General features: G+C 31.3%; 2 protein-coding genes across 2 annotated transcripts; one reads left to right on the top strand and one right to left on the bottom strand.

The window, feature by feature from the left end:
* The first annotated feature begins 511 nt into the window (after positions 1 to 511).
* LOC124935919 (beta-amyrin 28-monooxygenase-like) lies at positions 512 to 2,441 on the top strand. The gene is made up of 4 exons (XM_047476358.1): positions 512 to 1,025; positions 1,100 to 1,558; positions 1,841 to 2,028; positions 2,116 to 2,441. The coding sequence occupies exons 1-4, from the start codon at positions 527 to 529 to the stop codon at positions 2,410 to 2,412; spliced, it is 1,443 nt and encodes a 480-aa protein (XP_047332314.1). The 5' UTR covers positions 512 to 526; the 3' UTR covers positions 2,413 to 2,441.
* A 4,834-nt stretch (positions 2,442 to 7,275) lies between these two features.
* LOC124936839 (putative rRNA methylase YtqB) lies at positions 7,276 to 8,120 on the bottom strand (the record flags this gene model as incomplete). Its single annotated transcript, XM_047477361.1, has 4 exons — positions 7,276 to 7,445; positions 7,531 to 7,686; positions 7,755 to 7,828; positions 7,920 to 8,120. Coding segments are annotated over 4 exons (555 nt in total), but the record flags the coding sequence as incomplete, so codon positions are not given.
* Between the last annotated feature and the right edge of the window lie 6,506 nt (positions 8,121 to 14,626).

Raw genomic sequence — 14,626 nt, 5'->3', positions numbered from 1 at the left:
AAGTAAACTTATATTGTTAAAATGTCACGCGTTTATCAAATTTTGGGTTGAATTTAAAATATAAAGTGTTATTAGCCTAGTTGTTTAAAAAATTGTACTTGTTTTTGTTAGGTTGCAAGTTCGAACCATACTTATAGCATTTTTAATTTTATTTTTAACGGTTTTAAGTTTATGGGCGGGTCAACCGACAATCCGACCCAAGTATTCATTTACTCTCACATATATCCAAATTAACCACAGTTATCGACCCGACAATCCGGACACTTTAAAAATTAAGTATCATTATATATATAGATTATATTCTAAATTGCTTGAATATATTTGTAGGCTATATGTTTAATCCGTAATAATTAGAAAAATGAAACTCAGTATTGTCAAAGCAATAAAAAAAAACATCAAATCAAACGTTCCCATTTTCCCTAGATCCATCTTCTCTATCTCTTTCATATTTAACAGTCCTCTTGCATATTCATTACTCATCTTCTTCATTACAGAAAACACAAGAGAGAAAGAATCAAACCCTAAAATGGAGCTTTCTTACTATGTATACTTTCTCACCATTTTCGTTCTAACAATAACTCTCACTCTAAACTTTCTTTTCTTCCGCCACCCAAAATCACCCTCCCCAACAAACCTCCCGCCGGGAAAATCCGGTTTTCCGGTGATCGGAGAAACCTTCCAATACCTAGCCTCCGGCTGGCGTGGACATCCAGAAAGCTTCATTTACGACCGAATAAGAAACTATTCATCATATATATTCCGAACCAATCTCATGCTTGAACAAACCGTTGTATTCTGCGGCGCCCCAGCTCACAAGTTCATCTTCTCCAACGAGAATAAACTGGTTCAATCATGGTGGCCAAGTTCAGTTGATAAAATCTTCCCATCTTCAAATCAAACATCTTCAATGGAAGAAGCTATTAAGATGCGTAAAATGTTACCTAATTTCTTCAAACCTGAAGCTCTACAACGTTATATTGGAATGATGGATATAATTGCTCGTCGTCATTTTGATTCCGATTGGGGTAATATCAATTATTTTCATAAATACAAACACTTTTTTTTTACTATATATCTTTTAATTGTTAGTTTATAACAGGTAAGAACGATTATATCGTGGTGTTCCCTCTCTCTAAGAAATTTACATTCTGGATTGCTTGCCGGATCTTTCTTAGTGTGGATGATCCGAAAGAAGTGGAGCGGTTATTGGAGCGGTTTAATTTGGTGGCGGAAGGTTTACTTTCTTTGCCGGTGGATTTACCCGGAACGCCGTTTAGACGCGCGATTAATGCGTCGGAGATGATAAGGGGGGAGTTGATTGGAATAATAAAGAAGAGGAAAATTGATTTGACGGAGGGGAATGCGTCGCCGGTACAAGATATATTATCGCATATGCTTTTGACGGCGGATGATGATGGTAAGTTTATGACGGAAACGGATATTGCTGATAAGATCTTGGGATTGCTCGTCGGCGGCCATGATACCGCTAGCTCTGCATGCGCTTTCATCGTTAAGTATCTTGCTGAGTTGCCGGAAGTTTATCACGGAGTTTACAACGGTAAATTCTCTTTAAATTCTCTTTTAATAAGAGTAATGATAGAGAACGAGAATGAGAATTTTGTGTCATAAATGTGTCGGAATTGATGTGACAATATGTGATTGAACTTGTCTCTCTTATTACAAGTACTTTAATGTGTTGCACATCATTTCCGACACTATTCATGACACAAAATTATTGCTCTTTATCGTTACTTTTAATTAATTATACAATATTAGTACAAATAAATTATCATTGGAATGTAATTTTCTAATGATACAAATTCATATTGTCATTAATTAGAGCAAATGGAGATTGAGAAATCAAAAGCCCCAGACGAACTTCTTAATTGGAACGACATTCAGAAGATGAAATACTCGTGGAATGTTGCATGCGAGGTTCTCAGATTGGCACCGCCTCTCCAAGGAGCTTTCAGAAGCGTTCTCGTTGATTTCATGTACGAGGGTTTTTCGATCCCAAAGGGTTGGAAGGTAAATTAATTATGAGAACTTTTAAATATTTTGTTTTCAATGATTCCCATGTTTGTATTTCGAATGTTCTAATCGAATTATCTTTAGATATATTGGAGTGCTCATTCGACACATAAGAATCCGGAGTATTTCTCGGATCCATACAAGTTTGATCCATCTAGGTTCGAGGGATCTGGTCCGGCACCATATACATTTGTTCCTTTTGGTGGAGGACCGAGGATGTGCCCTGGGAAAGAGTATGCCCGGTTGGAAATACTTGTGTTTATGCATAATTTGGTGAAGAAATATAAGTGGGAAATGTTGATCCCTGATGAGAAGATTATCGTAAACCCGATGCCTGTCCCTGAGAAAGGTCTCCCTGTTCGTCTATTTCCTATTAATTAATTAATAATAATGTGTTGAATTTGTAATCCTGCTTGTATTTTAATTTTGCATGTACATTATATTTGATTTTCAATAAAAATACAAAATAAAGAGTTTCTCTATATGTTTGACTAATATAAATTTGAAACTGTTATACAAAGCTAAGAATTCAGTGTCACAAATTTGAAAATAAAAAAAAAAATAAAAAAAAACATAAAACGCCATGTGGTGATCCTTACTTGTGGACAACAAAAATCACGTGAATTCCTTTTTTGTTTTTTTAATGTGACAGTACCAGCTGGTGTACCTAAGAATCTAAGCACTTGTCACCTTTATTCAATTAATACAACACTTGGTTAATAATATGTTTATGTTGTGTCACTTGAATTATAAGATGACAATAACAATCATTTTCTAGAGAAAGGGATAAATGAATCTAGGGGTTTCAAAACTATGTGCCAAATATCAGGGGAAGAAAAAAAAAAACTTTTAAGCATTAATAAATTTATTTATTTATTTTTGAGAATCCACTAGAAAAGATGAAGGTTAATATTCAAGAGGAATGAAAACAAAGAAAAGATGATATCATAATTTCACATGCCGGTCCTAAATTGGGTTTATTGGTTTATTTTGGTTAAAGTGGAAAAAAAAATTGTATGAAATATGGATAAGTTTATTTGGGTAGAATAAGTTTTGAAATATTTAAGTCCCACTGTGGTTAAAAATTACGAAACGTACCACTGGGTATTATAGTTTAATAATTTAAAATTTAGAAAATTTGGTAGGAGTAAAATGATATTTTAAATAGAGGAATAAAGTGATTGAAAAGATTGAAATAGTGGAAAAGAGAGAGAAAAAAAACTAATTTAATCTAAAATAAACTAAATAGACAGGCCCACATATTACTATGATTTAAGAGATAGTAAATATAGTTGTATTATATAGTTGAAACTAAATTTTGTAATATAGTTGTATTTTTACTTTATCTTTAGTTGATTATCTCATAATTAAGGAAGTAGTTTATGAAATTCTGATTAATGTTTCTTTTGAGAACAATTAAATACTCATTTTCATCTTGAATTTTGATCTTATTTAATTAATGAGATACTAGAAATCTATATATATATATATATATATATAATGATGCTTAATTTTTAAAGTGTCTGGATTGCCGGGTCGAGAGCTGTGGTTAATTTGGATATATGTGAAAGTAAATGGATACTTGGGTCGGATTGTGAGTTGACCCGCCCATAAACTTAAAACGGTTAAAAATAAAATTAAAAATGCTATAGGTATGGTTCGAACTTGCAACCTAACAAAACAAGTACAACATTTTAACTAACTAGGCTAATAACACTTTATATTTTAAATTCAACCCAAAATTTAATAAACGCGTGACATTTTAACAATATAAGTTTAACTTTTTAACTAACTAATCTATATATATATATAATTATGCTTAATTTTTAAAGTGTCCGGATTGTCGGGTCGAGAGCTGTGGTTAATTTGGATATATGTGAGAGTAAATGGATACTTGGGTCGGATTGTGGGTTGACCCGCCCATAAACTTAAAACAGTTAAAAAAAATTAAAAATGCTATAGGTATGGTTCGAACTTGCAACCTAACAAAACAATTACAACCTTTTAACCAACTAGACTAATAAAACTTTATATTTTAAATTCAACCCAAAATTTGATAAACGCGTGACATTTTAACAATATAAGTTTAACTTTTTAACTAACTAATATATATATATATATAATGATATTTAATTTTTAAAGTGTCTGGATTGTCGGGTCGAGAGCTGTGGTTAATTTGGATATATGTGAGAGTAAAAGGATACTTGGGTCGGATTGTGGGTTGACCCGCCCATAAACTTAAAACGGTTAAAAATAAAATTAAAAATGCTATAGGTATGGTTCGAACTTGTAACCTAACAAAAACAAGTACAATCTTTTTACTAACTAGACTAATAACACTGTATATTTTAAATTTAACCCAAAATTTGATAAACGCGGGACATTTTAACAATATAAGTTTAACTTTTTAACTAACTAATATATATATATATATATATATATATATATATATATATATATAATTATGCTTAATTTTTAAAGTGTCCGGATTGTCGGGTCGAGAGCTGTGGTTAATTTGGATATATGTGAGAGTAAATGGATACTTGGGTCGGATTGTGGGTTGACCCGCCCATAAACTTAAAACAGTTAAAAAAAATAAAAATGCTATAGGTATGGTTCGAACTTGCAACCTAACAAAACAATTAAAACCTTTTAACCAACTAGACTAATAACACTTTATAATTTAAATTCAACCCAAAATTTGATAAACGCATGACATTTTAACAATATAAGTTTAACTTTTTAACTAACTAATCTATATATATAATGATATTTAATTTTTAAAGTGTCTGGATTGCCGGGTCGAGAGCTGTGGTTAATTTGGATATATGTGAGAGGAAAAGGATACTTGGGTCGGATTGTAGGTTCACCCGCCCATAAAAAATTTACCGTAATATTTTTTCACGGTTTTTTATATAATTACTCGTGCAAATGCACGGGATACATGCTAGTGTTAATAAAAAATGCTTTTTTATTTTTTTCTTATATATTGATGGGTTTACATCCTCTCTTTTGAATTGTCTTTACTAAGCTCTTTAATTATGGTAGCAACAATATTAATCTCTTTAATTTTGAAATCTTTAGTTTTAAAATTATGATAAATTTTCTAATGTGTTAAGTGACCCCATCAGATTTAAGTTTGTCCAACTTTTGTTGTTGTTAGTGGTCTCCTTTTGTGGATTGAAAAAATTATAACTGATATTGTGACTTTTGAAATTGCATGTGTGACCATCTTCGTTTTCAATGTGTCACTTATTATTTGCATATAACATTATTTGCATTATTCAGGTTACTAAAAGAAATGTCAAAACACCTTGGTGATAGTATTTAGTTATTTGTAGCGCATTTAGGATTGCGTGTTAATTTGGGTATAATCTGATATATTTTTCTCTAATTCAGTTTCGCCTATGAGAAAAATTAAATTGACATATATAATGGGATTTAAAATTGGGATTTTTCCGTTTACGTATCGACCCGTTAAAATTAAAAATGTTATATGTATATATGTTTTGGACTTGTAACCTAACAAAAACAAGTACAAATCATTAACCAACTAAACTAATAAGATTTTATATTTTAAATTCTACACAAAATTTGATAAACGCGCGACATTCATAAAAATATTATATATATATATATATATATATATATATATATATATATATAATGTTTAATTTGAATTTGTCAGGTCGAGAGTTATGATTAATTTGGATATATATACTTGAGAGTAATTGAAAATTTGAGTCTGATAATGGGTTGACCCACCCATAAACTTGAAACGGTTAAAAATAAAATTAAAAATATTATTTGTATCGAATATTAGGAATGTTGGGATGCACACGGAAAACATAAAAAACAAAATAAATTCAAAAATAAAAAATTACAATAATTTTAAAATATGTACTTAATGTGTCTTATACACAAAATTATAAAATTATTTAAACAATCATAAGTGGTCTAGCGGTTAAAGTACGTGTTAACATTATTATATCTGGGTGCGCGAACATTGGTAGATGAAGTGAAAGCGAGAATGTCGACTTGAGTAACACAAACATTAATGAGAAAACTTAAGGGTTTGTCCACGGAGGATGATTCAGAGCATATGTTCATGCCGAAAAGTGTAATCAAATGATGAGAATGTCGACTTTAATAAATAAAATATTGGTGAGATAACTTAATGGTTCTTCAACGGGGTAATTCAGGGCTTACATGAGGGTGAGCAAAAGTCAAAAGGCATAGTCGAATGCTTAAGTACGACGGAATTGAGAATAGTTATGGTTAATAATGCATCAATATATGGGTGCAAAATAGTTTAATAATATATTTTTTTAGTATTAAAATTATTAATTATATATATAAAAAATCTATAAAATATAATAAATATTTATTAATTTTAATTTATAATATTTCTCTCTATATATTTTAAAATATATATAAATTAAAAAAGAAATTTAACTATATCTATGTTAGTTTTTAAAGTGATTGAATTTTTTGTTATTAATTATAATAAAAACAATATAAAATATTATATATTTGAAATAATATTTTAAAATTGATAAAAAAATTTAAAAAAATATATATTAATATTATAATATATAATATATATATAATATTATTAATTAAAAATACTGAAACAAAAATAAATAAATAAATATTTATTAAAAATAAATTTTAAATGATTTTCAAACTTTATATACTAAAATGAATTTTAAAATATAAATATAAATAAAAATTAAATTTAAATTGAATTAATCAAATATTATTTTTATTTAAAATATTTATATATAAATAATAATTTAATTTTGTTTTTACGCTCTAATTTATATAAACGGGCTAATCAAATATATTTCCTTAGATGTTTATACACTAAATATCACAATCACAAATTATAAAATAGTTTGAATTCTTGAAAAAATTAATTAAAAAAATTATACTTATTATTAGATAAGTAGAAATACTTAGATTTAGTGATACGAACGTGTTAAGTTTATTTATATATTTATATTTCAACTCAAAGTGTTCTAAAAATACATTTTAAATGAAATAAAACTTAAGCTTACTATTGTGCAGTTTCAATATAAATGGCTTAGTAGTTTTATTGCAAATTGAAACACATACCTTTTTTTCTTGTATTCAATATGACCTAAAACTTTAGATTTCAAAAAAAAACTACAGAGTCTACACGACAATAACAATAACCAACATGAACTAACGAGGTGTGAACCACCGGATGATAGGCCCCAACAACTTCTACGCTTAAACCATAGAAAAACCAATAGATTAGCTAGATCTATCTTTTAAACATGAAAACAAGAATAGGAGCTAGAGGTCGGTTTAACATTCGAAGCTCGCAGCAACTCCATTCATCAACAGGTAACCTAGAACCAAACTCTCGAACTGTCTCAAACTCTTCCCTACCAAATGCAAGTTACTGAAATAATTTAATAACCAATATTTCCAATTGTAGTAACAATTAATGAGACCTTTGTTTTCTTTTACCTTCCACCAGGATGTCCCACGTAACCAACTACGCTTATGAGACCTCCGTGTGTTAACAAGTCCTTTGCAGACTCTAAAGCCATTAGGGTCGTCTTAGGACCTGTTATTAGTGCTTTATCTCCCCCGGGAAGGTACCCTAAGTTGAAGGCAACTACCCTAATAATAACATAAACAAATCTTAACAAAATGTTCCAACTTTTGGTTTATTGAATGGAATTACATACCTGACCGGTTCTCCCTTTGGAACAACTTCATGCATCCTACTGTGACAAGTCTCAACCAACTTAACAATTTCTTTCTGCATCATTTTTCAATAGATTTGATCAGGAATATCTTAAAATGATTAGATCCCACAACTTCATCTCTGTCAAAGATAGATAGATAGATACCTCATCTTTGTCGAGTGATTCATCAAGTAAGGCCAAAGTCTTTTCCAACGCAAATTTCTGAACATCTAACGAGTAAACACGGCCTCTTTGAGTCTTATCAGCAGTTACCAGCTTCACCAATGCCAATGTATCGTGTCCATTACCACAAGTGGCATCAACAACTGTATCCCCTTTCTGAACAATATACTTCCATGCTCTACAAAGCTAGAGAAATTCAGTACATATTTCTGTTTTCCTTGTCTCTTCTTTATTATTGAAACTAGTTGTTTGCAGACAATAATCGACGAGCTTCATAGAAACATCAGACTAGGATATTAGGGAAATGGAGTACCTACAAATGAGCAACTTCAGTGGCCTTGGTCTTCCCAAGGATATAACCTATCATCACATCCTCCAGACCTGAACCAACCCACCTTAGAATACTTAAAGCAATGTTTTGAATTCACAAAGAAATGCCTTTAGAATACTTACCTGAGAGAGGGGAATCAACAGGAAAGCCAGGGACAGAGATATTAACAGCAGAATGATTCGAAACAGAGATTTGGCTTTGTTGAATTTGTTTGGTGCAGACAGATCGATGTCCATTTGTTATCATTGTGGCTGGTGGTGGAAAGGAAACGTTGCTTGATGTCCATTTGTTATCATTTGTTTGTTGCTACCATTCAGAAACTTTTGAGTCATTTGTTTGTCATCTTTCAATCGAAACTAGGGTTTGTCTTGTTTTGATTATTAAACCGTTAAAAAAAACTAAAACTTTGTTTATGTTCTCAAAACAGATGTTCATTTGATTGAGTGATGAAATTTCTCCATTAGAAATCATCCTGGAAGATGATAGTGAGCAAATAAAATCGTAAAGAATCGAAATGGAGAATTGTACCTAACTACTTTGACTAATTAGATAATAATTTCAGCAATTTCATACACTTTATTTGCAATCTATCTAGCGAGAAAAAACTCAATTAATGATGCTATTATAACTCAACTCCAAGAAGCATCGAGGTGTTATTCTAGAAATACGCATAATGGGTTAGGCTAAAGAGAGTGATGGAAGATGAACTTACAAGGGCATTGAAGAGAGTTGATTTTCCGAAGTTAGGAAGGCCGACGATTCCGGTTCTGAAGCTCATGCTTATTTTTGTGGCCATTTGTAACAGAATCAAGTACAGAGCAGGTCGTTGGACTTGAACGGAGGACTGAAAATGGCAGCCAGTCGGTGGAGTTGAACGGATGACTGAAAATGGCAGCCGGTCGGTGGAGTTGAACGGAGGATTGGAAATGGCAGCCGGACGTCGCTCAGAAGACCGACGATGAGGTTCTACAAATAAGTATTAGACCTTGTTTGTTTCTAGCCAAAAATAAATAAATAATTTTATTTTATCTAAATGTTGTCTATTTGTACAAACATTTTTTTAATTATTTTTTAAAAATTTGTTAGAGGTTAAAAATAGATATTTATATCTAATGTCTTTGAGTTGTCTTTTCAAAAGACACGAAATCAGTGTTCACGGATTCGACCTATAATCCATACTAAGTCGTGTCCCTAAGACAATATGTCCAATTTAGGGTTAACAACGTTCCATCGAAAAATGCAGAGACAAAATTACATCTTCATAATAACCTCGAAATTCGGGTACAAGACATGTAAGATCTAAACTTACAACAATTTGAAAGTTGTTGTAGTTAATTGGCTCACCTTTCTAACAAACTCAAGATCATGAGGCTTTGTGCAATAGAGAATCTTGTGAAGGTAAACGATCCAAGCTTGAGTCGAAGACCAACCGCATGTAAATGGTTCTTCAGATAGGCATTTCCAATATCGAAACAAAGCACGTCTCTATATCCTTTCTTCTAGCCTAGCGTCCAGAGACAATAAAATGGCTCGATTAAATGGTTAGGTGTGTTTGCGGGTTATATATTTAATCATTTGTCCCATTTTTCTTTCCCCATCACGACGAAGAAGAGATGATTTTGAGGGCGATGAAAATCAAATCGTTCTTTTCTATTTTTTCGATTCTTCAGGTCCCTAAACTTTTAATCGACTTACGTTTAGATCCTCCATCTTTCAGAACATTTAAAATCCACCAAAATCTTATAATTCGTATTAATTGAATTAATTCATAATTATTAAAGCCCTAGACTTTCTACCTACGTCTAAATTGGCCTATAAACTCTTTCAATGTCCAATTTTGATCACGAACTTCAAATTTTAAATTATTTCAAATAATTAAAAGTTATTTCAACCCTGGACTATTCTTTTACATTCAAATCAGCCACTACATTTCATTAAGGTTCAATTTTGAACTTAAAGTTCAAATTTCAAATTTTTAAAAGACTTATTTGGTTTCATTTTACACCAAACAATCTTTTTTCATAGAATTGACCTCTAAATTATTTTAGAGTTTATTTAGAAAAACTAAAAAAATACAGGATGGTCAAATATTATTTTCTTATAATTTTTAAGACCTATTTGGAAAATAACTTATCTTTGAAAAATTTATATAACGAATTCCATAAGTCCAAAAATTATGATAATTTACAACAGGTCTACAAAATTATTTTTGACTTCCACAAAAAATTTCAGAATTTTTGGGCACGTTTGAAAAAATACTCTTTTTTCGTAGTGTCATATATGGAGTTTTACAACTCTAAAAATTCTAAACTCGAGTGCAGCGTGCTCTTAAAATTATTCTTGACATGCATAAAAAAAATTCAGAAAATTTTAAACACTTTTGTAAAAATACATGACTTTTGTCGTATCATAAACAAGGCTCCAATACCTTAAAATTTTCAATGCGAATTTTCCAAAACTTGTGTACTCATTTTTTACTAGGATCCATGGTCTGAATCCCAAGCAAACAACATGTGGATTTTTCACTTAAAAATTGTGTTCTTCTAATGATCTAGACACGTTCGTGGCTCTGTTATCTCAATCTCGTCTAAACCTAATTTACACTTAGAGTCATCTCTAATAAGGGAATAGGGATAACCCATTAGATTAGACACATGTTAAGATAATCACAAGAGTAAAAGAGTTCTGAACTCAAAACGCATGTGTAAAAATCATCTCAAACAAACTATGATCAATTACGTTCGAATAGAGATTGTCCATTAAGACAAGCGCATAGGATATATCGTCGTACATCCTTTCCTAATGCGTAACCAAGCACCGAATCCATAAAAATAAATCTTTGATTTTCTTTCCTTTAGTTTCTTTATTAATTAAGCTAAAGTGGCGACTCTTTAAAACAATTAGTTTATTACGTCTGAACACGTACTAATTTAAAACATGTACGGACCGGACCAACTTACTCTATTTTAATTCATCATCTCTAAGATATGACAAGTTCCGAAAGAATAGTCTTATTTTCTAGTTTTTATGAGATTCGAAAAAAATGTAAGCCAAGGGGTTCTAACATAACATCTGTAGAAAAATGTTTTCTTAAAACAATGCACAGACCGAGTCTATCATTTAAGTCCTTTGTCGCGTCCCCTCCGTAGGCGTAGCACTCGAAAGGATATGTAAGGCATGAGACCGACTAATTTTGGATTCCACAAACCACTCTTAAAGACGGAGCATTCGAATGGGAGCTAACTAATAGGAAAGATTCTTCCGAAAAAGAAAATTCTTTTCGAAAACGAGATAGGATGAGAAAAACATGTACAATAGGTACTAGACTTCTATTGGAATATTTATTTTTTGTGAACTATGACTAAACCTAGATGCATGATTAATAACATGTCTAGGTCATAATGAATTTATAGATGCATGATTAGAAATATTAAAATAATAAATTAATAAAATAAATGTAAAAGTCACATTTTTAAAATATGGCCAAGGATTTCGAGTAGAGACTTTAAATAAATTGGGTGACGACTCTAAAAAAGTCAATGTTAGTCCAATCGACAATTTTAGATATACTCTAGTAACGCATATCATTTTAGCTTCTCTCAAGAGTAAAGTAAATTATGGGGTGGAGACTATCGAGTTGAGAACCTCCCTTCTTTTTTCGAATTGGCCAATTTTTGGCATTACAAAAACAAACGTCCATCATCAAGAGTATGAATGTAATAAAAAAAACAATCATCATCAACCGTATAGATGTAAAAACAAGCATGCATCATAAAAAAGCAAAAGTATAAACAAGTGTAAATATGTGGAAAGGTCCAAATGATGAGGAAAATAACCATATAGTTTGAAAAATGAAAGAAACAAATTTTCATGACTTTCAAATAATCTTTTGAATGCAATAAAATCAATTTTATTCTTTTTTGGATTTTTATATGGAAGTTTTTTTTTTTAAAAACGGTTTAACACAATTTCATTAAAAAATCCAAAAAGTGGGGATCAATAATCAAAAATATATAAATCCTAGTTTTTTATTGTAAGATGACAAACAAATAACCCAAAAATTTCTGAATGATAGCAGTAAACCACATTACAAACACAGATTATAATGAACAAAGACTATAATCTATCTATCACAACCTGTGTTGTCTCCATGTCCGCCTTTTTGACCATATTGTCTTCTTCCACGTCTCTTCCTCTCTCGTTCTTAATGAAGGGAGATTGAATTGAAGTAGATGATGATGCATATGTACTCCCATTGCTTAATCTTCCTCTGTATAAACTCGTACTAATATGATAAAATGTATTTTCTTCAGGATTTCAGGCTTTTGTCACTGTTTTTCTCTTCTTCAGTTTTACGTGTTTGAGGATCAACAACCTTAATTTCCTCTTCGCTTTTCTCCTCTATTATATCTTTACTTTCATTTTTTCCTCTTCCTCTTTCTTATCTTTAGGTTTATCTTCAACATCCATGTTTCATCAATTTCTTCATTATTTCATTCTACCTTAATTTATTCATCTACATCATTGCTTTCTTTTTTTCTCTGATTCTTCCTTGATTTATCCCTTTACATTTTTCCTTGCTAATTGGCTTTAACTTCCCAATATGATCTTTGATCCTTGATTATTCTACTTCATTTTTCTGTTTTTTTTTTCTTCTTTTTGGGCTTTCAGAATTTAATGTTCTTCCTCAATTGCTTTTGGACATTTAGTGCTAGAATGTTGGAAAGTATTGCAGAAAGTACATATGTGTGACATTCATATGAGATTTCCATGACTGTAGACTTTCCTTTCTTGTCAACTACTGTCATGTTCTTTGGCAGAGCAACGTACTTCGAGGATGTACTTTAGTGCTTATTCTAGCAAAGGTAAATTGCTCTTCTCCTTCTGTAATTTAGTCCATGTATAATGGTTTGTATTGGGATGTTCCAAAGCATAAACCACATCCGGGTTGTTTCCTTTGGTTTGATTAAAATGTTCAATTCTTCAGACCATCTTTCCTGCTTCAACTAGTTGGATCCAATATAAGTATGTCCATATTTCAGAATATCATCCAAGTTTGATTCCTTCTTAAATTGTAAAAAATAGAGATCATGTATGTTTGTAGAAACTTTCTCTAGTCTATTCTATTCTCATTGTTTTATTAAAGCTTATTTGGTGACTGAGAAACATACTCTATTTTTTCCTATATAGTTTACAACCACTACATTTTCTCATTCCTCAATATATATTAAATGAAAATTACGATAAAAAAGGAAAATGAGTACATATTACAAATGCAACAAACCCTTAACGAAACTAATTTTTTGGTTTTTGTTGAAAATATTATTTTCAGTTATTTTATAAATTTTAGATTTTTAGAAAATAATCATAGGCATGCAAACAAAAAAATTAGCAAAATAAATACAAAATAAATCAAACAAACAAAGCCTAGTGAGAAAACGGGTTAGGTATGTGGTCATCGAGTCAGTCAGGCGCGACTCGCGAGTCTGGATGGCTAAATTCAACGGTCGTGGATCGAAAATACAATCGTGTGGCTAGCATCCTCGGTCAAATACTAAGCCACACTGTTGGATGCTGAAAATGTAGTCGTGACCTCAGTTTATTTAAACTATTGGAAGGAGGGTTTGATCGAATTTCAACCCTAGTCGCTCAATTTTTGAAAATAAAATAAAAAATTTTGAGCTTATTTAATTCGAACTCCTCTCATAATTAAATTCCTTTAATCCCCCGACCATGTAATTTCTTTCGAGGCTTGATTTGGAAAAGTATCGTAGGGGATATCGTCGATTTCTAAAATCAAAGGAAACTAAAGACTAGATGTTTTTGTCTCACGAAGAACTAGGTCCGGTCCGGAGAATTTGGGGCCCTATGCAAATTTAATTTTTGGGGTCCCTAAAATAGTAATTTTTTTTAATAATATAAAATAAAATATAAATAATTAATATATTATAATATGGACACTAAAAAGAAGATTAAAAAGTTGTTTTTATAATATATATATAATATTGAAGGAGAAAAGAGAGGAGGAAATAATATTAATAATATAATATTATTAATATTAAAAAAATGGGGCCCTATAAATGTGGGGACCCTATGCAACGCATTGGTTACCTTACTCAAGACGGCCCTACGAAGAACTAGGGAAGAACATGAAGAATAGCCCTAGAACGTGTCTAGGCGTTTGCATGGGCCTAGGTTGTTGTGTCGCGTCCATGCATGGATCGGTCGTTGGCTTCCGCGTATGTCTAGGCCTAGGTCTAGGCTAGGCCTGGGTCCTATCCATGTTGATTGTGCCGCTGGCTGGTCCATTGACCTTGCCTTGAGCGCTCTGCCCGAGACGGTCAACCGTCGGTTTTTC

This window comes from Impatiens glandulifera, chromosome 4 (assembly GCF_907164915.1).
Source record: "Impatiens glandulifera chromosome 4, dImpGla2.1, whole genome shotgun sequence".
In the NCBI taxonomy this organism is placed as follows: domain Eukaryota; kingdom Viridiplantae; phylum Streptophyta; class Magnoliopsida; order Ericales; family Balsaminaceae; genus Impatiens; species Impatiens glandulifera.
Note: the sequence above shows the minus strand (reverse complement) of the source record. Positions and strands in the feature narration are given on the sequence as shown.

Coding starts and splice junctions, on each gene's coding strand:
- LOC124935919 (XM_047476358.1), top strand. CDS start 527: ATGGAGCTTTCTTACTATGTATACTTTCTCACCATTTTCGTTCTAACA. Junction 1,559..1,840: donor TTATCACGGAGTTTACAACG/GTAAATTCTCTT, acceptor GTCATTAATTAG/AGCAAATGGAGATTGAGAAA. Junction 2,029..2,115: donor CGATCCCAAAGGGTTGGAAG/GTAAATTAATTA, acceptor AATTATCTTTAG/ATATATTGGAGTGCTCATTC.